General features: G+C 31.1%; 2 protein-coding genes across 2 annotated transcripts in view; one reads left to right on the top strand and one right to left on the bottom strand.

The window, feature by feature from the left end:
* Positions 1 to 23919, bottom strand: part of LOC145318477 (uncharacterized) — a 195931-nt gene that overhangs the window by 88120 nt on the left and 83892 nt on the right. The gene's annotated exons all lie outside the window — the stretch shown is intronic.
* Positions 1 to 23919, top strand: part of LOC145319877 (adhesion G protein-coupled receptor L3-like) — a 34879-nt gene that overhangs the window by 3823 nt on the left and 7137 nt on the right. The window contains exons 4-24 of the mRNA XM_080162283.1: positions 90 to 152; positions 2097 to 2180; positions 4487 to 4534; positions 5320 to 5346; positions 6481 to 6539; positions 12099 to 12477; positions 12705 to 12782; positions 13906 to 13969; positions 14101 to 14153; positions 14732 to 14793; positions 14883 to 14959; positions 15594 to 15656; positions 16007 to 16074; positions 16157 to 16214; positions 16515 to 16617; positions 16719 to 16831; positions 17223 to 17275; positions 17576 to 17655; positions 17719 to 17808; positions 22430 to 22544; positions 22813 to 22894. Of these exons, the coding sequence (XP_080018409.1) occupies positions 90 to 152; positions 2097 to 2180; positions 4487 to 4534; positions 5320 to 5346; positions 6481 to 6539; positions 12099 to 12477; positions 12705 to 12782; positions 13906 to 13969; positions 14101 to 14153; positions 14732 to 14793; positions 14883 to 14959; positions 15594 to 15656; positions 16007 to 16074; positions 16157 to 16214; positions 16515 to 16617; positions 16719 to 16831; positions 17223 to 17275; positions 17576 to 17655; positions 17719 to 17808; positions 22430 to 22544; positions 22813 to 22894 (1819 nt within the window). The remainder of the gene's footprint in view (positions 1 to 89; positions 153 to 2096; positions 2181 to 4486; positions 4535 to 5319; positions 5347 to 6480; positions 6540 to 12098; positions 12478 to 12704; positions 12783 to 13905; positions 13970 to 14100; positions 14154 to 14731; positions 14794 to 14882; positions 14960 to 15593; positions 15657 to 16006; positions 16075 to 16156; positions 16215 to 16514; positions 16618 to 16718; positions 16832 to 17222; positions 17276 to 17575; positions 17656 to 17718; positions 17809 to 22429; positions 22545 to 22812; positions 22895 to 23919) is intronic.

The following is a 23919-nucleotide window of genomic DNA, read 5'->3' as shown; positions in this document are numbered from 1 at the left end:
CATTAATAGATATAGCATAATTTTTAATACTTTAAATGTCCTAGTTATTATTTACATTTGAAATATTAAATATGTTATTTGTTAATTAGTTGTGCAGCTATATGGAAAATGTGTGAATGTTACTGTTGCTCCAACGGATATCTGCAGGACAGGTAAAACATTTACTTTCACCAGGGAAGGATGGGACATTGGACCCTAAATTTATTTAAACATATTTTCTTATTAGAACTTTTGTACTTTAATTGATTATAATTAGGGGTGTATATTAATCTATCATTCAAGGTCTTATCAAGGTCCCTGAAATTTAATCTTAATTCTAATTCTTATTTGGCATTAATTTGCATTATGTTAGATAAAATTCAAAGTAGGTAGTGTATAAAATGTTAGATTGTACTTTGTACTTATTCTTTCAAAAGTAAAACAAATTTCCATAGAATTGTTACCCTGCATTTTGTATTCATATGGCACAGCATGAACTGAAGAATAATATGATTATTTGGTGAATATGCACAACATAAACTAATATTTTAACCTAACCTATCCAGTGCTATAGAAAGTAAACAAAGTTTCTTATAATAAGAAATATAATTATACTATTATTCTGTTTTTCTTGTTTAAAATGCTAAATTTTTACCTCCTTCCTAAAAGTTTGTTAGACAGTACATACAATTGATTACACTAAAAAAATCGCTAGAAAATTAGGCTGCAATTTGCAATTTGCTTAAATTAATTTGGATTTTATCTTAATTGTTACCTTTGTAACTAAAAATGACTGAGTTGAAAAATCAAAGGGCAAATTAAGTTTATTTTCAATATCAGTAGGCAAACCATTATCAAAGTGTTTTTAAAGGAAAGTTTTTTTATAATTAGGGTCAGTCACTCTGTACGTCCATCTGTTCAGAAAAATTTGCTTCTTTTGTCGATTTACACATTTAGAATTGTTCTAACAATTTTTAAGTTTTCATTTTATAAAATTTAGGTAGGATTATGGAAGCTTAGCAATTCTATAATCACTACTAGAAAGTCTGTATGTCCATTTAAAACATTATGCTTTTTAACATTTTTAGAAATAGTTTTTTATGTTATATATTATATATTCATTGATTACAGTGAAGCATCTCTTTAATCAAGTCCAAAAAATGTAAGTATGTCCTTAATCAGAATCCTGTTTCCTAAAATTTTGTTTAGATTTATACATATTCTGCTTTTTCAATTCTTACACTCTACAAGCATTAATGTTTGTTTGCTTAACGTTTCAGAGTATTTGAATACTGCACATATTTATCATAATACCATCATAACATATATTAAATGATAATGATATTTGATCTTGTGATATACCATTTCGTAAAGCAAAGCCTTTCTATAATTAGGGTCTGTCCGCCCATCTGTCTGTCAATATTGGGAAGCTCTTTTAGTTGATTTTGGCATTTTTGAAATGTTCTATACATTTCTTGATGATTCCTTTTAAAGATTATGATAAAGAAAGCAAATAAACTCTATAACTGTTACCAGAAATTCTGTATATCCAATTAAAACATGATATTTTTTATTTTTTAACTTTATAATTATTATAATTTTTATATTAGGACAACAAAGTATAGTTTTGTTAGTAAAGCATTTTTTTAATCAAGACTTAAAATATAAGTTTGTCCTTAAGCAGAATCATGTATTTAAACAATTTTACAACAAATTCATATTCAGTTTAGTTCAAACTCAAGAATTAATATTTTCGTTATTTAAGTCTGACAGTTGTTGATGTTTGTTTGTTTTACTGCCTGATTTTAGAACTTTACTTTTATGGTTGTTGTAATCCTTATTATATGATAGATATTCTTGTAGTATGAATTGTTAGTAAATCATCTAGATTGTCATATTTAGAAATTGAAGCATTAAATACCTAGCATTCATTCTGTATTTTTAAAATTTATAGCAAATAAGATTATAATTTTTTGAGCATACAATTTAAAAAAAACACTGTTTCCTAATGTTTGTTTGTTTAATTTTTAATTTGTTGTCCATAGCTTTTAAGATGTTGTCATCCTTGTTTTCTAAAAAAATAATAAAGTCAAACTATAAAATTATTATTTACTTAGATGATACCTGTCAAGCTGAACTCCCAACAGATGCCAACTGCACAGCATTTCAAGACGGATATTCTGATGATTTTCCCCTTCCATGTGAGTTAATTTAGTTTTATTAGTTTAAACTTTAACTTTCTGTTTTTTTTCTTGTTGTTAGGCAGTATATAAAGTAGTAGGTTTTTTTGTGTGAAGTTTAAGACCTCAGTAATTGCTACACAGTAAAGCTTTATAAATGTCTTGGTTTGGGTATATTTTTTCCCTCCAAATCATTATTCAAGATGCTAGGGGCGAAGCAACTAGCATAAAACAAACAATATTTGTCTTTTTTAGATCATAAGCTACTCTATAATTTTTGTCTAAAGCAAATGATCTCCCTAAAATATTCATCAATTTGCTTGTGCTGTATAGAATTTTTTTGATGTGTAAATGTATATTTCCTGATGGATGTGAGCAAAGCTTTTATTTTATGTTTTTCTGTATTTGTTTCCAGCAAAGAATAGCATAAATATCTATTAATGATCTATGCTTTTATCTCATGTATGTATATCTTAGGGTGGATTTATGCAATTTTCTTGCATATTGTTGAGTCTGGGGGCACATCTGTCTATAATACAAAGATGAAGTATGTAGTCTGAACTTTTAAGGGGGTCAAACCCAATCAAAAAAATTCTCCATGTTTTAAAAGAAGAGTAAGAGTAACTGAAATACAATGCTTAACCCTTAACGGCGGGGGTGGGGGAGCGTTGAACGCCCCCCCCTATCCGGTTTTTTCTATCTCATTTTCTGTGTGTGAAAGATAAAGAGCCCAAACTGCGTGACTTTTTAAGTATGGGTATCACACATAACTGAGAGTTGGAATTTTTTGAATATCTCCATCCTGGCGGGCACAGGATGCCAGCAAACCTGGCAAAATCATCCAGGTAAAACTATTTTTTTGACTAAAACAAAGCATTTTATCATACCAAAATACTAAAATATCCTCTAGTAGTACATCCTTAAATAAAATACAGATGTTCAAGTCACTTTCAGGTTCCAGGTCCTGATCCTCCAGGTCTCCAGAAATCTTTAAAAGGCTCCTGTGGCCGGAATTTTTGACTTAGAGACTTCAAATTTTAAACTTATGCTTTTCTTACATGTCTACATAACGTAATAAAATTTCAGAAAGATCCCCCACCGTTTTCCTGCCGACTGCCGACCGCCGACTGCGGCGGCTGGCAGCTGCCAAGTACAGCTGCGGCCGCTGAAATTTATATTTTGATATTTCTAATGTAAAATTTACAAAAAGATAAACATTTTCTGGAAAAAAATTGTTCTTCTAGCTTCAAAAATAAGAAAATTACAGCTGTTTGAAATTTTTAGGTAAAAAAAGACCTAAAAACAATGGTTGTTAAATAAAAGGGTGAAGGAAGCGAAAATTGACTTAGACTTATAAAAGGTCGGAAATTCATTATCAAACAGGGGACTTGCACAAAAAAATTTAGCCCTCTAGCTCTAAAAGTAAGAAAATAGGGGGAGGGCGTTGAACGCCCCCCCCCCCTCCCCCCCCCCCCCAACCCCCAACCAATTAAGGTGCGGCAAGGGGCCCAACTGTAAAGGGTTAAGTATTGTATGTATGTTCCAAGGTGCGTGGAGAGAGGTCTAGTACCCAAGTGACACCTAGCCCTTTAGAGTCTTAACTCTTTAACTTAAACACAATCCTATCCCACACTTTCCCCTATAGATGCAGTTTCTAGGGCAAATTTACTAGTATATCATAAAGTAAAATACATTGACCTATTGTTTGTAATAAGTTAAAATGTGTTATAAATGCTTGATTATTTGTCTGAATATCCATCTGTTAATTTGCCAATACAAAGCCTTCTAAAATATCAATACATTTTTTTCAAATTAAATTTCTGGCTAAAACCAAAACAAAACAATAGATTAATAAAACATTACAATTTAAAGTTCATTTTTTGCTAGTAAAATAACCAATAATACAGACATGTCTCTTTTATATCAAACTATTGGCTGCGCACCAAGTATCTAGGGTGCTCTCTGTATCCAAGTGTAGAAAAAAGTGTAGTACATACAAATTTTGTCACATTGTATTATAAATAGCATTTCGCAGATATAATATGTACAATTATTAGATTAAAACCCTTTTTTTTAACACGAGATGATAAGGTCACAGGCTAAAAAACTGGTTTTAATCTTATGATTGTACATTGTTATATTTGTAGATATCTGTATATAATACAAGGCTAGCTATAGTTTTTTTCGTATGGATGTGAACTGGTTCTAATCTACTGGATCGGTTTTTAATGTTGCCTGAGAAAAAACCTTATTATTATTTCAAATAATAGAATAATGCAAAAAATGAGAAAATGTTCCAATGCTAAGAACCTGCTATTCATATTTAGGTAATTGTCGTGGTGTATGGGGATGTAATGCTGGTGAAGTCAGAATAAGTAAGTTATTGTTTTTAAATCTAATCTATTTTGTACAAATCTTATTACATCACTTCCCTGCTAGATTCAACAATTAAATTATCATTTTAGTTACATACATTATATAATATTAATTATCTTTATACATTAGTAGCACAGCAACAATATGAAAAAAAAAACAAAGAATAGTAAAGTTCAATACAGAATTATCCAAAAATTAGTAGTTTATTAAACAAATATGGAAAGGACAATATGCCCTGCTTAAGTGTACATGTCTGTGTGTGAATTTATGCATTCAACAATCTATGATGTCAAAGTGTGTGTATTTTTTTGTGTATGGTAGTGCCTGTGTGCGTATGTGGTAGTGCATGTGAGTGTGTGTGTGGTAGTGCGTTTGTGTGTGTGTGTTAGTGCGTGTGTGTGTTAGTGCATGTGTGTTTGGTTGTGTGTGTAAGTGGAGCATCAATTTTTCTTTCTGTCTATAATAGGAGTAAAGTAAAGATTAAAATAGATGAAACAATATAATATAATTCTCACAATTTCCAATAATATGCAAGATACATAAATATAAAATCAATGTATCTAAATTGTTTATGGTAATGCTTGACCAAAGATTGTTATCTGATTTGCAATTCTATAAATGTATGGAATAGTCATTCTTAGTTTTAGTCATGTTATTCTACTATTCCAGTTAGACGTTTTGGAGTAGCTTTAGTATTTTAACTTATATAAGATATGAATTGTGATATTAAATGATTTAAAAGAATAAATTTGAATATTGCACACCTAATTATAAATATTATTAGATGAGAATTGGTGTGATGAAGGAGAAGGTAACATTTCATATTCTATTTAGATTACAGGTTTAAGCTTAATAGTGAATGTAAACAATCATAAAAGCAAAGCTCACCATATTAATTGAAATTAATTATGGCATATATTTTTAGAATCTTTTATTTAAAAACCTTATCCATACATCATACCAAATTTCTATTAGCATGTAGTCGGACAGACATAGTAGTCTAAGAATGATCTACACAATGATCAACACCAAGCAAATTTCACTATCCTATTATAGAAATAGTAAACTTTTTTTGTCTGTAGCTAAGGATCTTGCTAACCGTGTAACTGATATGGTCCCCATGTAAAGCTTCTTATAGGTCCTGGGTTTGTTTAAGGCTATTTTTTTTTTAAATGTCTGGGTATGGTTTTCAAATATTTATCTGCTATATCCCTTCCAATATATAGCCCCTAGTTGCTAGGGGCGCAGTAGCTAGTAATAATAAGAAAACAAAGACAGATGGAACAGAATGAGGTATTATAAAAATGTTCTTGCCAATAACTGCCCTATATCCCCATGTGCTCGCCTATTATCATGGATACATTAATAAAATTGAAACATTTGATGGTGGTTTACCAAAAAGTACCTGGTAATCACAACCCCCTCCCCCGAAGTATTATGTAGATAAATTTTAATGAAGGCAGGTGTTGATTTTTTAAGCCTTACACTCAATGAGACATAAGTTCTACCCTTCCCCATTTTTTCAATCTATTTCAAAATAGGAAGAGGGGGGGTTACTGTAAAACAATGCTGCTCTAATTTGTCATTTGTTGGCACAAGGAGCCTGAGGCTTGGATTAATGATTATAATGATGATATGTGTATACAGTTAAATTTCTCTAAATAAGATTGTATACAGCACACATAAATCAGATTCAGACAGTTAGGAAGTTGAAACAGTTTTTATAAAGGCAGAACTGTTATTAATAATTTGACCTTTAACATTTCATCTTTATATATAAAGATATCTTTTTGGCCGATTTTTGCAATCCCCTGTATGTTTAATAGAGTGAACAGGAATAATTTCACCTACCTAACTGTCATAGCTGTCATGAACAAAACTTTTAATGTGTTCATGAATTCTTTCAACTTGTGTTGAATTTTCACTATTAGGTATTTTTGTTTAGCCTTTGTACCAAACACTGAATGGTTGTGTAGAAGTAACCAGGATTCCTCTTATTGCAAGGTAAAAAATGATAGAAATAAAAAAAATCTTTAAAAAGAATGGACAATTTCTATTGGTAAAAGGATGAAAATTAACAAGAAAAGGCCAAAAACAGAAAACCCATTTGTTGTACATCTTGGCTGAACAATTTATAGAGAAGCAGATATTCCTTAATAAATTAACATGATGTTTTTCTGTCTCTTTTTGAAATAGTTCTGCAGTGTCATAGAATAATGAATAAAAAACAGCTGATCCTAACCCTTACCTTAACCCTTAACCCTTACAGATCGGGCCCCAATACCCACCTTATCAGATTGGAGAGGGGGAGGGGGGGTGAGCTCACAGAGCCTCCCCCTCTATCTCGGCTCTTGTTACAGATAAAGACGTTTTTTTCTGGTGTTTCATGTGTATTTTTAGAGAAAATTACTTTTTCTAGTCATAGCGGTCAGACCGCTCCTTAGCCGCTTTTTAGCGGCCAGCCGCTAAATTGTAAAACAGCTGTAGAGCGGCCAATTTTGTAGCTAGGATAACCAAATTTTAGGACGAACTTTTATCTTATATAACAAAAAAATTACTTTTTCTGATCATTGCCAAAAAACTGCAAATAACGGAAACTACCATTTTCGGCGGCTAAGGCAGTAAAACGGCGGTTGGCAGCGCCAATTAATATTTTAATCTTTTTATTGTTGCTCAATGATTTACCAAAAAAAATTATAGGTCTCTAGCTGTAATAGAAGCCACGATGTTTATGATATATGTCTATAGTAAAAGCTGGACAAAAAAATGGTCATAAAGTCGGTTAGGGAGCGGTCAAACAGTCATAACATCAATTTTCTCAGAAGGTCATTGATATCTAAGTATTCACCAAAAAAAATTAGGTTTCTAACTTAAACACAAAAGTCATAATGTAGAAATTAAGATTTATTCTATTTTTTCTAATTTTGGTGCTACCCAACCGACTTTGACCGGACACTATGACCAACACAGACCAGATATCCTAATAAAATCAACTCTTACTGATGTTTAATTACTTAACTTAAAAAGTCATGAAGTCACAGCTCTCCATCTAACCTACAAAAAAAATGAGATTGAAAAAACTAGAGGAGAGCCCCCCCTCCCCCCAATCTGTAAGGGTTAAAGTTCCTGGCTTGCACAGAAACCACCAACCACTCTTTTATTACATAAAATTGTAATTCAAATGTGTTTTTCATTTTTGGTCAGATTATATTGAATAAAGGGTAGACTATCAGAGGAAGGGTACTGCACCTAGAGGCACTGCAAAAAAATTCCTTGTTTAACAAAAGGTAGTAGGGATTTATTGTGCTTGCTAAGCATTTTGAGGGAAAGCACCTAGTAACACAAGCATTATAAAAATACACAAACATACAAAAATCTTATGTATACACAAACATTTAATAAGACATACATTTCATAAGATGTAAACAACTAAGATGGACCATTTCCAAGTAGGGATTTATCCAACTCCATTGCAAAATTTTCTTTGCAATGATTACAAGTTCATTCCTCCCTCCTTAGCTCTATAAATAATTCATATTTTATAAAGGTTTAAAATTATGGATACTTTTCTTCCTTTTAACCCCTTACAGTCGGGCCCCTTGCCGCACCTTAATCAGTCGGGGGGGGGGGGGGGGGGCGTTCAACGCCCCCCCCCCCCTATTATCTCAGTTCCTATTAGAGCTAGAGGGCTAAAAATGTTTGTGCAAGTCCCCTGTCACACCCCACCCGAAGACGTGTTAGGTAAGAAAAAACCCCCCGCAGAAACGGTTTACACAGGATGTACTGGGACCTCATGGTGGTTTCAGAACATGCTTTCCCTAAATTGAGTTAGTAGCTTCCCATAGTAGAAAATTTTAAAATTACTTTTGGTGATCAAATTTTTTCTTTTATTTTTAGACTACCTTCACCTAACCTGCTTTATTGTCTTATTTTGCCTTTCATTTTTATCATGCAAATTCGCTCACATTACAGTTAAAATGACAGATATTGGAGCTTTCTAAAAAGGTCTCTAACATTTTTCTAGCTCTAATACTTTTTGATATATCTTATTTCAAAGTTTTGTTGTAAAATCTTCTTTTACACAGCAAAAAGTTGAAATATAATATTAGTTATTTTAGAGAAAATTACAAGTATCTTCATTTAAATCTCTCTAATATTGCTCCAAATTGACCAAATTGGACAGTTAAGGTGTCTAAAACTATCTACATTCAATGGAAAATCCAAATACATACTTTTTAAGACTATATAAGCCAACAGGAGCATACTGAAGTGATTTTTAATAATGCTAAAGGAAAAAATATTTCCTGTTTTCTTTAAATAAATTGAAATATAATCAACTTTAGCAAGGATTTTAAGGTAAGATATGGTGTATAAAGTTGTCACTTTGTAATTAGAAAGCCAATAAAACACAATCATCTGATATTTTGAACAAATAGAAACATATCGTAAGAAAAATAGACATAATCATAGAAAATAAACCAAAAATTGGTTAGAATTTTAAGCATTTCTAAGCAGTTTACAAATGTAATCTACTAATTCTAGTAATTTTTTCTAAGAATAGTTTATTGGCCTTTTAAATTTCTTATAACCTTATGAAACAAAATTATTTTTTGACACCTTAACTAAGAAAACATAGTAATTAAAAGACTTTCATAAATGATCTCATATATAATAAAAGACACAATTTATTCTTAGGCCACATTTTTTTTGTTAATATACACTATTAGGTACTTTAAACTAGTACTGTGATTTGTAAAATCATAAATCATAATTAATTAGGAGTTTCTATTAACTCAAAACACCTTTTACATTATTAAAAATGACTTAAAAGTGATTTATAATTAAAATTAAATTACATTTGTTTTTTTGATATTACATTTTAGCGTTCTCCGGTTGACTTATAAAGTCTCAAAAAGTGTGGATTTAGATTGTCCATTGAATGTAGATAGTTTTAGGCACCTTAACTGTCCAATTTGGTCAATTTGGAGCAATATTAGAGAAATTTAAATGAAGATACTTATAATTTACTCTAAAATAACTAATTTTATATTTCAACATTTGGCTGTGTAAAAGATGATTTTCAGCAATACTTTGAAATAAGATATCTCAAAAAGTATTAGAGCTAGAAAAATGTTACAGACCTTTTTAGAAAGCTCCAATATCTGTCATTTCAACTGTAATGTGAGCGAATTTGCATGATAAAAATGAAAGGCAAAATAAGACAATAAAGCAGGTTAGGTGAAGGTAGTCTAAAAATAAAAGTAAAAATTTGATCACCAAAAGTAATTTTAAAATTTTCTACTATGGGAAGCTACTAACTCAATTTAGGGAACGCATGTTCTGAAACCACCATGAGGTCCCAGTACATCCTGTGTAAGCCATTTCTGCGGGGGGTTTTTTCTTACCTAACACGTCTTCGGGTGGGGTGTGCTGTGTTATGATGAATTTCCGACCTTAAGCAAGTCAAGGTCAATTTTCGCTTCCTTCACCCTTTTATTTAACAACCTTTGTTTTCAGGTCCTTTTTACTTAAAAATTTCAAATGGCTGTAATTTTTTTATTTTTTAAGCTAGAATAAAATCTTATTTGCAGAAAATGATTATCTTTATGTAAATTTTATATTTGAAATATCAAAATATAAAGTTCAGCAGCCGCAGCTGTACTTGGCAGCTGCCAGCCGCCGCAGTCGGCGGTCGGCGGTAAAACGGCGGCGGATCTTTATGAAATTTTAATACGTTATGTAAACATATAAAAAGAGCTTAAGTTTGAAATTTGAAGTCTCAAAGTCAAAAATTAGGGCCACAGGAGCCTTTTAAAGATTTCTGGAGACCTGGAGGATCAGGACCGGCAGGATCATACCTGGAACCTAAAATTGACTTGAACACCTGTATTTAATATGAGGATGTACTACTAGAGGATATTTTAGTATTTTGGTAAGATAAAATGCTTTGTTTTAGTAAAAAAAAATATTTTTGCTCTTTACCTGGATGCCCGCCAGGATGGAGATATTCAAAAAATTTCAACTCTCAGTTATGTCTCCCCCCGCCCACCCCGACCACTAAGGGTTAAATTTTTAAAAATAAATAATTCAGCTCTGTAAAGAGTCTAATTTGTTGTGTATCTAAATTTTCAATCACATCTCATAAATTTATGGTCATAGCTTTTATAAGTCTTAACGTAATTGGTAGGGTAAGCTATTAAATCACTTTTTTTATACTAGAAACAACTGCTATCCCAAACTACTAAGAATATGGAAATAAATCTCTAAAAAGAAAAAAACAATTTCTATTTGTAGAATTATTGAGAGAAATTATGTAGAGTTTACATTAAAAAAAAGTGAGGCAATGGGTCTTTTTTTAAATACCCCTTATATTTGATAAGTTGAAAATGAAAACGGTATTTTTTTCTTATATGTTAATTTGGCATCCAGAAAAAAAAACGTGCTGAAATGGGGTGTAGGGATCAAACCCCTCTTGACAGGGTTCTAAAACCCATGATATACCACTCTAAAACAGCCAAGTGGGTTGTCAATTATAAAATGTCACACATATTAAAATTTAGGTTGGTGTAATATGTTTCCATTTGTTCATTTTGAATTTTACATATTTATGTTTGTCTATATAAATTTATTATTTAAGTATATGATTTGATGTTCAGGAGATTTATTTAGATAGTTATTCTGTTTTCCATCCCATTTATGGGTGGGGGGGGGGGGGTTGATAATTGGGCTGAGTTAACCCAACCACCAATAATGTTTTTACCTGGGCCTACCAAAAAGCTAAATATCTAATAAGATTATGAATTATACCTCCCCATTTACTTGTTTGAGGACAAAAATACCTTTAGAAGTGTTTTTGGACGATTCTATGGGCATTATTGTGCCAAAAAATATGTATCAAGAACTCAATTTTGAAATTTTTTGGTTCTTTTCTTTGGGGGTGGGAAGGGGGGCACTGCTCCTGCCCTGGTAGAGATATGGCCTTCAAACTTTAATATGCTCTTGTACATGTCCCCAATAGTATTTGTATAAATTTTTAGCTCTTTATCTCAATTTAAAGAGTTTTGCAGCCATTCTTGCAAAGGATAGAATATTTGAGCATAAGGAAAATGCTCAAAAACCATTTATAGATGTTGACACCTAAGTTTTGAATTTTTATTTTACTTTACTTTAAAAAAAAAGACTGAAATTTTTCTTTGTTTTTCTATTAATGGTCTTAAAAATCGAAGAACATAAACCATTAATTATTCTATTAACTATGAAAGGATTAAAATTGCCTTAAAAAAAGTTTGCATAAAAAAAACACTGTATAACCCTATTGAAGGTGTGTTGAGACATTCCCTATTCTTTGAGGCACTGCACTACTGTACTTAAAAAACAAAGAAAATAAGCCATTAGTCATTAACTTCTGTTGACTATGAGTGAGGTTAAATTGCTTTCAAAAAGTTCTCATAAAAAAACACACTGTAGTTTAATAACTTGATATCATGATGCAACTAAGCCTAACCCTGGGACACAAGGTAATAGTAAATTATTGTTTCTTAATGATATCTTTCTATTATTCAGAAACAATTAGAAACTACCACTACTACAACAACTACTACAACTCTATCATCAACAACTACCACTACTACTACAACAACTACCACCACTACTACAACAGCAACAACTACCACTACTACAACAACAACAACTCTATCAACAACAACTACTACCACTACTACAACAACAACAACTACCACTACTACAACAACAACAACTCTATCAACAACAACTACTACCACTACTACAACAACAACAACTCTATCAACAACAACTCTATCAACAACAACTACTACCACTACTACAACAACAACAACTACCACTACTACAACAACAACTACTACAACTCTATCAGCAATAACTACTACAACAACAACAACAGTTAGAGAATGTACCAAAATAGGTAATAAAATAAATTAATAGACAGAGCATACATTGACTTCTTGTTTTTTAAAATAGATCAGAATATTCTGAATCCTGTAAAAAAATGTTTTGGGATTAAAACAAAATTTAAGTTAGAATTCCCACAAAAAAATAGTAAACAAAAGTCCCAATAAATATTAAATAGAGTTTCATAGTTACATTTAATTATTTTGGCATTTGTAGTTTATGTTAATATATTTTTTACAGATAAGCGTGGTCTGGAATGGGTGGCATTATTTAATGAACTAGCAATAAAAAACTGTTCTGAAATTTCCAATTCCACAGGTGCAGTATACTGTCAGTTTCAATGTTTAAAGGTTTAGATTAAACATATTAGAAAAAGACATGGTTTATCTCATGATTAAGTTTTTAAGTGATCCTTTCAAACCTGAAATTGTAAATGTAAGCTTGTATCTAGAGTTGATTAGTTAAAGTATATAAAAGTCAATTGTCTGAATAATATTAACCCTTTAACGCCCCCCTTAATTTCTCAGTTCCTATTAGAGCTAGAGGGATAAATTTTTTGTGCAAGTCCCCTGTTTGATAATGAATTTCCGACCTTTTATAAGTCTAAGTCAATTTTTGTGTCCTTCACCCTTTTATTTAACAACCTTTGTTTTTAGGTCTTTTTTTACTTAAAAATTTCAAACGGCTGTAATTTTCTAATTTTTGAAGCTAAAAGAAATTTTTTTTCTCCAGAAAATGTTTATTTTTATGTAAGTTTTACAAAAATAAATATATAAATTTCGGCAAGAAAAACGGCGGCGGATCTTCATGAAATTTTATTGTGTTATGTAGACATGTAAGAAAAGCTTAATTTTAAAATTTGAAGTCTCTAAGTCAAAAATTGCGGCCACAGGAGCCTTTTAAAGATTTCATGAGACCTGGAGGATCAGGACCTGCAGGATCATACCTGGAACCTGAAAGTGACTTAAACACATGTATTTTATATAAGGATGTACTACTAGAGGTTTTTTTAGTATTTTGGTATGATGCTTTTTTTAGTCAAAAAAATATTTTTGCTCTTTACCTGGATGACCCTGCCAGGTTTGCTGGCATCCTGTGCCCGCCAGGATGGAGATATTAAAAAAATTCCAACTCTCAGTTATGTGTCATACCCATACTTTAAAAGTCAAGCAGTTTGGTCTTTTTATCTTTCACACACAGAAAATGAGATAGAAAAACAGGATGGGGGGGGCTTTCAACGCTCAACGTTCAATGCCCCCCCCCCCCCAACCGTTAAGGGTTAAGGTTAACCAAAACAGGGACTTTTTGGTATATATATGCCACAGAGTTTTTACAGGTTGCTGAAAAGTATTTTAAGAAAAGCCAAGAAATTTTTTTTATGTCACTAAACCAAAATGTACATTGGGATATAAGTATTGATGTATTGTATAAAATATTACAGAAGGATATTCGTTTTGGTTTTGTGATGGAATAATAGAAGACTTCAACAGTTCAGAGCCTGATAGGTAAGTTATTATTTAAAACCAACAAAAAAAGATCAACATCCTAAATTAAAAGAAGTGAAATGTTCCTAGAGGTACTTTAAACAAAAGGCCTTAACAATTGTGGGAAAGGATGAAAACAAATTTGTTTTTAGGAGCCAATGTTATGAATCCTGGGTAGAGGACATAGACAACATGATAGATGAAGGTGAAAATATTTTGACATGTTATTTTATCAAACAGTAGATCATGGCTACTTTTTCCAAATTATGATTATTTCAAATGATAAGATTATTATTGTGTTGATACAAAATCTTCATAAGAAAGTAAACTTTATATAACATGAATTGTTGATAGTTTCCCAAAGAAATAAGACATCAGAAACCCAAACTTCGTAAGTAGGGCATCTACAGTGGTCTTTTTGTTATCTAAGTTTCACAAAGTTTGTAATAATTTCTAATTGAGAATAGTTACTTGGTATTTGTCTGTCTGCCTCTCCTTTTGTTTGTCAGTTTGTATGTTTTAAGGCAATTAATTATATTTATTTTTTTATTCCTTTTTTGAGCTAAGATTGCTGCTCTTTTATGATAATTTCTTTGTATTTATAACAATACATTTCTTTTTTTAATTCCATCCTGTCTGTCTCAATTTCTGTTGACAAATTATTATTATAGTTTTTAAACTTTTACTGACAACAATCTGAATAGAAATGATATAGTCTGTTATTCTAAGACTACTTTACAGTTAAATAATCTAACACAATACTCTCAAATCATGTTTTTAAAGGTTCCAATACAGACTATGAGATTGTTGATTTTATCAACAAAGAATTGAGCCAGGATAACAAGGTATTGACATTTTTCTCTTCTCTAACCTAGAAATTCTAGTAATTATCATTTTTTATTTATTTAGTTATTTATTTTCTTATATTGATTAGGAGCAATTTGGAGGAACTATAATCAGATTAACAGAGGCATTAGATAAACTTGTGTTTGATGGACAAAATGAGTCCAGGTAAAGTTTGCATTAAATTGTTAAGCCCAATAAAGAGTTTTTCAGGAAGCCTTGTTTCTTTCATTCTTTCCTGTTGTTCTTGTTTAAAATATTGCTTTTCTACAATTAGCCTCAGATAGTAGGTAATGATAGCACTGACTGTTGATTTAGATTAGTCCTAAACTTGACATGAGGATTAGTTCAATTTATAAATTGTAGAAATCTTCTCTTTATTTACAGAGGTTCATTCATAGTCTCTATATTATCAAGTTCTTACTGTTTTCATTTGATTTTATATCCCTTTAAAGATCTGTCTCTCTCCTGATTTTATGGAAAATGTAATTTAAATTTAAATTTTTTTTGCTCTTGGCAAAATTTGTTGCAAGAACATATTATAGGTAATGTAACATGTAGTAGGTCATATAATGTATAATTTACTTTTTGTTTAGATTAATGAAAAATTTATTTATAGTTTGGGTAAATATGATCCTGATATTTCATTTCATGCAGCTTCTGCAGAATTCTGTCTACATAATTATGAAAAGCTTTGATGCAGTTAAAGTGCCTGTCAAGCACTGGAACCCTCCACCCCATTTTAAAATCAATTGAAAATATTGAGGGCTTATAAGTCTAATATTTTTTTTATGTACTATAGTGAAGATGGCTATGATACCAATTTTGTCAACACATACCTGAATGTGACAGATCAGATTTTTAGGTATAAAAGTATTCTATAAATAATTTATTTTATGTTGAAAGATGTCTAATTTTTTATTGTGGGTAGGGGTAGGGTATAAAATTTCTAAATGAAAGTTAATTTTACCTTGGTAGCTATTTTAATTTTTTTTTAAAGTGAATGTAACCTCATTTAAGAGATTTAGGAAAGGGCAAAATATATCATAATAATAAAATTTAAAGTTATATTAGATCACCAAAGGATATGGTATTATAATTATGCCAAACCAATATTTTTTCATGTCCTAAATCAATTACTTAATAAAAATTAGTCACTACATATGTTGGCAAAATGAAATACACCATGGAAAATAAAATTGATAACATATCTAGGTCTTATCTTGGCTGGGAGGAAATTACTGATATGGAAAGTAAAATGAAAACTGTAGTTAAGAATCTAGGTATGAATATGTATTTATTAGTAATTTTTATCCTCTTGCATGTTATTTAAATCTTTTTTATTATCTTTATATTGTATTTTAGAAACAATTGATCAAGTGGGGTACAAGCTGGGAAAAGCATTTGCCAATACTAAATCTAGGTAATCTCATTTTATTCTATTAATCCAATCTAAACTTTGAGAAAATTCTTTTATAGTATTAGAGATAATTGAAAGCAGATTAATAAAACTATAATTACAAAAAATATTTAGATTATATCTTCATTAAGAATGTGCAAAGCATCACATTTCCTGTTGGGTTAAAATTGTTTCAATATTATTGTGGAAAATAAGGGAAATCTTGGCAGAGAAAGAAATAAAAGAAAACACAAAATGAAAATAGTAAAGTTTTTATACCTAAATTTTGTTAAAGTAAACTTAAGTTTTGAAACTGTTTGTCAGAAGAGAAGTCTCAGTTACTGAACAATTTGCAGCAATAGAGCTTCAAGTTAAAAATTTGGTCCAAAATCAAGATTCAAATGAATACTGTTTTCAACTTAACCAGGTAATTATATATCAAGATATTTTAGATAAATAAAACTCAAATTTTCAAAACTTAAAGAGATAATCAAAGAACTCTAAGTAGATTTGTAGCTTGATATTCAGGGAACAATATGTGTTGAGTTGGAATTGGATAATAAAGATGATAATATTTTTGTCCTGACATCAATCAAGTCAAAAAATAACATCAATGACAAGAACTCTCCTATCTTTGCAGAGTAAGTATTATTATTAAGTTATAATTATCAAATATGCAATATACAACCAGGATAAAGTTGATATGAAAACAATTTTACTACATCCATTTCTTTCATTTCCCTAAATTTTTAGTTTGTTATAATTATTCAAAAGTTTGAATGGCTCAAATACTTTTTTTTATATTAAATAAAAAAAAACACTTTTTCTTTTCACCAATGAAAAAAATTATTAATGTTACTTAATTTGAATTATAATCGTTTTTGACTCTAACTATCCTAAAAAATTAGACATTCAAAATGAAGCAATTCAAAATTAGGAGTCAGTTAGCTTTTTAAATTTTCTAGTTTTAACAATTAGGCAGTTTTTTATCAGTCTATTTTAAAATATTTCAAACATTGTTTTTTTTATAAGTTTGCCAATGGATTCACTGAACCATGGAGGTATGCTTGGTGATAGTCTCCTAGGTAAATTAAGATAATATTAAAAGGGATGTATACTTTTGTAATTTCAGCAGAAATAGGATGAGGTGGGAAAGGAAATTTTGAATCAGAATATCTTTTGTTGCTAAATTCAGACTCAAGATTTCAAACTTCTGACTTTTAATATGTATAGCAACTACTAAGATTCTCCCTCCCCGACCCTCCCCCTCACAAACCACCAAAATATTTATTCCATATCCATATTTTTATAAATAAACATGAATTTCACATTCATATTATTAAGTCTTTATTAGTAAATAGAAAAAAATCTTTAAAATTTAATAGGAATGACCATTAACAATGGAAGTTACAGCAAGGACAACCTGATCTCAACTATAACTTTTATATGGGAAGATTTATATAAGGTAAGTTTGAAGATATATAAAAAATATGTCAATATTTCAATTTGTTTACCACATTTCTTGTAGAATATTCCTGGATGCCAATTTATCCCTGAACATCCAGAATGTATCTACTTGGATACTGAAGAAAAAAAGTGGTCTACCAAAGGATGTAAGGTAAGAATTATGTATTGTTGAGTTTTGAGATTGAAACGAACTTCATAGAAATATAATTTATGAATTATTTGTATAGTTTCTTTTACTCTTGGCCCATACCAATTTCCTATTTTGAAATCAATAAAAAAAAGAGGAATAGTTTTCTATGTGTAGGGCTTTTGGTCAGGTTAGGTTAGATTTTATTAGATTTTATTCAGTTTTTGTTCCTAAACTGCTTTTAAAGTAGATTTTCTAAATCTAAATTTTCTTGAATACTATGAATCAATGAAATTCTATAATACAATTAATCTGACAATATTTTATCAAACATGGATGTCTCTAAATAATATACTAATTAAGGACAGTTTGTGTGCATATGCTCTTTTCAACTAACCGGATATATCTTTCTAAACATTTATTAATATACTTTTAAAATTCATTTCCTCTGCAATAACTGTGGGTCTTGATTGGTTGCATTGCAGCATTACAAGCCTAAATGACTATTTTCATCACACCAACAAAATATGGCATATATTAGAAAATTACACATGTTCAGTAATGATATTTCTTATAGCATTTTTAGGAATATTATTCACAACAGATGAATATATGGTTTGACAAAGCTTTTTTCCTGCTATTTTGTAACAGAACCTTTAGCTTTGTTTGTACACCAAACTCTGTCACATGATAATGACAAAATTAGAATAAATTGTAGCTTGTAAAACTGTACTGAAAATGCTTAAAAGAATCATATGGTATCCATTTTTTTCTTCTGGAGAGGTAGCCAGAGAATCTTTATTTTTTTTTAACTTACCAACACACCACAGTACACAATTAAATTTAGAATCATTTTCACCTGACATGGCTACAAAGTTTTTGGTTACAGCTATCTGTAAAAATCTTAGACTATTGTTAGATCTTGTTGGCAATAACATCACTCATATTTTTCCTTAAAGGACGCCTGCAAGAAATACCACACTTTAACTGCTAAAAGACTGCCACAAGTAGACCCAATTCCCAAATTTAAAACCTTCAGCTACAATAACAAAAAAGTTCTAGGCATTTCAAAATAGCATTTTATGTACAATGGAAATTTTGAAAGATTTACAATGCTTATAAAAGAAAAAAAAATATTAAATTACGTCGCCTAGACACAAAATTATGACTTTATCTTTGTCAGAAACTTAGATTGCCGGTAACTGATTACATTTTTACAATAAAAACACCACATCGCATAGTCAAAATCCATGAAAAAAATTTGATTTAAATTGCATTTTTAAACAAAAATCAAACGGAAACAAAGGGGGAAATTAAGACAAGCTCAGCTGTGATTGGTTGTTTAGCTGATTCAGCCTTCTGATTGGCTACAGTACACTCGGTACAACGCAAGTTAAACTTAATTTTTTTTAATGATTTTGACTATAAAAGTTGGTATTTTTATTGTAAAAATATAATTAGTTACTGGTTGCCTAAATTTATGACAAAAATAAGCTTATAATTTTGTTTCTAGGCCACGTAGTTTAATTTCAAAATTTCTAACATTAGCACTGCAATTCTTTCAAAATTTTCATTGTACATAAAATGTCATTTTAAAATGCCTAGAACTTTTTTGTTATAGAAGCTGAAGGCTTCAAATTTAGGGTTTTGGGTGGTATTTCTTGCAGGCTTCCTTTAATGATGTATTAAGAATATGTTCTGAGTACATGTTACTTTAATAACTAGAACTTAAAATGGCTTTCAGTACTGGAAGTACTACGCCTCCTTCTGTGGTTGGCACTTGTTTTTGGTGTTGTGCCATGTTAGTTGAAGATTATAATCTTTTGCAGTAAAGTTACATGTTAAGTTAGTTAGCACAGGTATTTTGTTGTTTCTCTGTATTTTCTCTTCTCTGTTCAGTTTTCCTCTATGCTTTTCCTAAACCTAGTGTTTCATTCTAATGTTGATTCTCTTCTTCCACTCCTTTCTCTGTCTGGTCATTTGTCCAACCCTGGTGTAGTCCATACCAGCCTCCTTTACTAATTTTTGTAGTATAATATTGTCTTCGTTTCTTTCCTAGAACTTTCTTAGCTGACTCAAGACTCTCCATCCATTCAATGTACCTACTTTCACAATTCTATTGTCCTCCATCCTCATGATATGTCCAATCCTCTCTAAACATTCTTTTCAATCTATCATCTGATGGATTTAATCTCCAGATTCGTCCTTATATCTTGCATATTTTTCCCATCCTCTGCATTTGCATCTGGATTAGTGAAGGTTTGGTTTTGTTGCTCCAAATGTATCTGTACATTCTGTCCATAAACTCTGGAGTTTCTTAATCTCTCCATTCTGCCAGGTTTTTACTTCAAATAAGACACATTCTTGAGTTACTCTGAAACCTAAAATACTAAGAAACTTTGCTAAAAAAGGTGGTACAATATAAAAATGAAATTTTGCATCAGAGTTGCTTTAAACCCTTAATAATGACGACTCACCCTGTATACTCTTCTAGTTGCTTCGCCCCCAAACATTAGAAAGTGGTGAAGGAAGTCAGAAAAATAGCTTAAAACCATACAAAGATATTTATGAAGCTTACCTGATAAGTAAAACCAATTTATACCATCAATTTCCTTAATCTTTAACATTAGTCAAAAAAACCTTACTTATTCATATTAACCTCTAGGGGCTTTGCCCAAATAGGTGATCAAAAAAAATTAAGGCAAAATTCGTATAAGGACCAAGGAAATATTCAGCAAAAAAAAAAGGACCAAGGAAATCTTCAACAACAAAAAAATAGATTATACTTTACTAGCAGCTGTGCCCCTAGAGGCCACTAAGAGACCATAGAGTTTGGGGGGGGGGGGTCAATCCTAATTGTTGTTTTAAGACGAAAAAGTTTTAAAATTGTCTTTTTTTCTAGGGTTGTTTTCTCTTGGGAAGGTGGTGGTACCTTCCCCCCAACATAATTATAAACCCTCCCAGGACATATTAAAAGCTATATTGTAAAGGATAACCATATTAGTTCATTGGTTAGCGAAATTCTTTGGTACACAGATAGAGATCCCTTTACTTTTTATTATTCTTAGCAAAAAAAAAAAATGTTATAATTCCATCCCCCTTCATCCCCCTAAAAATAAAACAAGACAAACTGCCCATAAAGAGCAAAGATACAGAAAGACATTCAAGACGCTTCTAATACTGAACAGATAGGCCGCAATAACAGATACACGGACATACAGACATAGCCTATTTGTAGAGTCTATGTGCTACTATTCATGGTACCATGACACCTAGGCTACAATGATAGACATATAGACGTACACCAATTGTAAAGAAGTTGCGCTACTTGTATAATTTGTTTAAATTTTGGATATATTGTATTATATAGACAGGAATACATACCAGTGAAGAAGGTAACATTAGGCTTTTTATTACACTAGTCCCAAAAGTTTTATAATAATGTTTTCTTATTTGTTGGCTCACAAATCTAATGTATTTTGATATTTTAATTTATTAAGTTATTTGTCCAAATGTTTCAACCGCTTATTGTAATCTACAGAAGTGTAATTTGGTGTAATAACCTTGGTGATAAATGTTAATTTGTAAGCCATTGTTTTATCCATTTAGATCCCTGTGTACCTAAATTCTTTAGTTTTACAGTAACTTTTAATTTCTAAAAGCGAAGCTTTTTTAGAATTAGGGTTGGTTCATGCGTCTGTCCATACGTCCGTCACAGTTGGATAGCTTTTTTTTGTTAATTTAGGCATGTTAGAATTGTCCTATTGATTTCAAACTTTGCATGGTGATTCCTTGAGTAGTTAGGTACGATTTGGAAAGCGTAGAAACTCTATAATTACTATCAGAATGTCCGTACGTCCATTTTAAACATGCTGATTTTTTTACTTTTTTAACAACAAATTTTTATGTGATCTAATCATCCGATTGATCTGATTTTTGCTAAATTGATTCCTGGGACAACCTAGTATAATGTTATAAGCAAAGCAACTCTATTATCAAGTCCTAAAAATGTAAGTATGTCCATAAAAATTATCCTACATCAAGCAGTTTTACCAAAAAATGACTTACTATTTTGCTTCATATCTTATACATTTATATTCTGATTATTCAGTTCTGACACTATACTGTTTCAGTGCTTTGCTTTGAATGATGTTGTCATCCTTGTTTGAATGTAATTATTGATATACAGACAGATGGACATACATACAGACACTAATTGTAGAGCATGTATTCCTGCACTGCTAGTCAATGCAATTACAGATTAAAGGCGCATGTTTGAATGCTGAAATTTTGAAAATATAGACAGACAGACACACATACATGGTGATTCAGAAAAAACTGAATTTTCCTTTTTCCTGACTCAATTAGAAAGAATACAAAAAATGATTATATGTCCTTGTTCTCTGTAAAAAAGTACATCAAATTTGTATTTTATACTATCTCTAAAAATGCGGCCTCTATAATAGGTATATAGTTTCAAAAAATGCTTTATGGGAAAAATGTTGTGCAAGAAAAATTAAAAAAAACTTACTTATCAGGCAAAATTGTTTTTTCAGAAATACGTTATACATGCAATATTAGAATTACATGCAACAAAATTTCTTAAATTCTAAATGATGGTTACTCAAGCTTATATATAATTCAGAGAGAAGCGGTATATGGAGAAAATGACAAGACAGTTGTGAAATGTGTGTGTGATCATCTCACTAGTTTTGGAATCATGATGGATTTTAACAATGAAGTTAAAGCTGATGATCCTGGTAAGTTTATTTTTCAATAGTAAACAAAAAAACCAAGACTTGCTCTACTATACAGATTATTTATTTAACATTCAGTCCTAGAAAATTTTTTATTTAGAGCTATTTTTAAATGCTTCATTGCCAAACAAAGCTTTCATAAAATTACAACTTTCTACATAATGATGACAATGACTTCTGCAGCCATCAAAGATTAATTAGTTTGTATGGCTATCTTTAACCTACTTCTAAAAAGCTCTACTAAAAACATTATGAACAGTATTTTTTTCAGTACTGAAGCTTCTCTCCATCATATGTGGTGGCTCCTCCATCTTGGCTATTCTTGTAACTGAAATGTTACTTTATTTTGGAAGGTAATTTTAAAAACTGTTTGAAACTTATCTTTAACCCTTAACCCTTAACAGTCGGGGGGGGGGGGGCGTTGAACGCCCCCCCATCCGGTTTTTTCTATCTCATTTTCTGTGTGTGAAAGATAAAGAGCCCAAACTGCTTGACTTTTTAAGTATGGGTATGACACATAACTGAGAGTTGGAATTTTTTGAATATCTCCATCCTGGCGGGCACAGGATGCCAGCAAACCTGGCAGGGTCATCCAGGTAAAGAGCAAAAATATTTTTTTGACTAAAACAAAGCATTTTATCATACCAAATTACTAAAAAATCCTCTAGTAGTACATCCTTATATGAAATACAGGTGTTCAAGTCACTTTCAGGTTCCAGGTATGATCCTGCAGGTCCTGATCCTCCAGGTCTCCAGAAATCTTTAAAAGACTCCTGTGGCCGCAATTTTTGATCTAGAGACTTCAAATTTTAAACTTAAGCTTTTCTGACATGTCTACATAACGTAATAAAATTTCATGAAGATCCGCCGCCGTTTTCCCGCTGACCGCCGACTGCGGCGGCTGGCAGCTGCCAAGTACAGCTGCGGCCGCTGAAATTCATATTTTGATATTTCTAATGTAAAATTTACATAAAGATAATCATTTTCTGCAAATAAAATTTTCTTCTAGCTTTAAAAATAAGAAAAATACAGCCGTTTGAAATTTTTAAGTAAAAAAAGACCTAAAAACAAAGGTTGTTAAATAAAAGGGTGAAGGAAGCGAAAATTGACTTAGACCTATAAAAGGTCGGAAATTCATTATCAAACAGGGGACTTGCACAAAAAATTTAGTCCTCTAGCTCTAATAGGAACTGAGATAATAAGGGGGGGCGTTGAACGCCCCCCCCCCCCCCCGACCGATTAAGGTGCGGCTAGGGGCCTGACTGTAAAGGGTTAATGCCCTCTCCCCCCTTCGGTTTTTTCTTTCTCATTTTATGTGTGTAAAAGATAAAGAGCCCAAACTGCGTGACTTTTTAAGTATGGGTATGATACATAACTG

Source organism: Acartia tonsa, chromosome 5 (assembly GCF_053477335.1).
Source record: "Acartia tonsa isolate MP-2025a chromosome 5, ASM5347733v1, whole genome shotgun sequence".
In the NCBI taxonomy this organism is placed as follows: domain Eukaryota; kingdom Metazoa; phylum Arthropoda; class Copepoda; order Calanoida; family Acartiidae; genus Acartia; species Acartia tonsa.
This window is presented reverse-complemented; position numbering and strand designations above follow the sequence as displayed.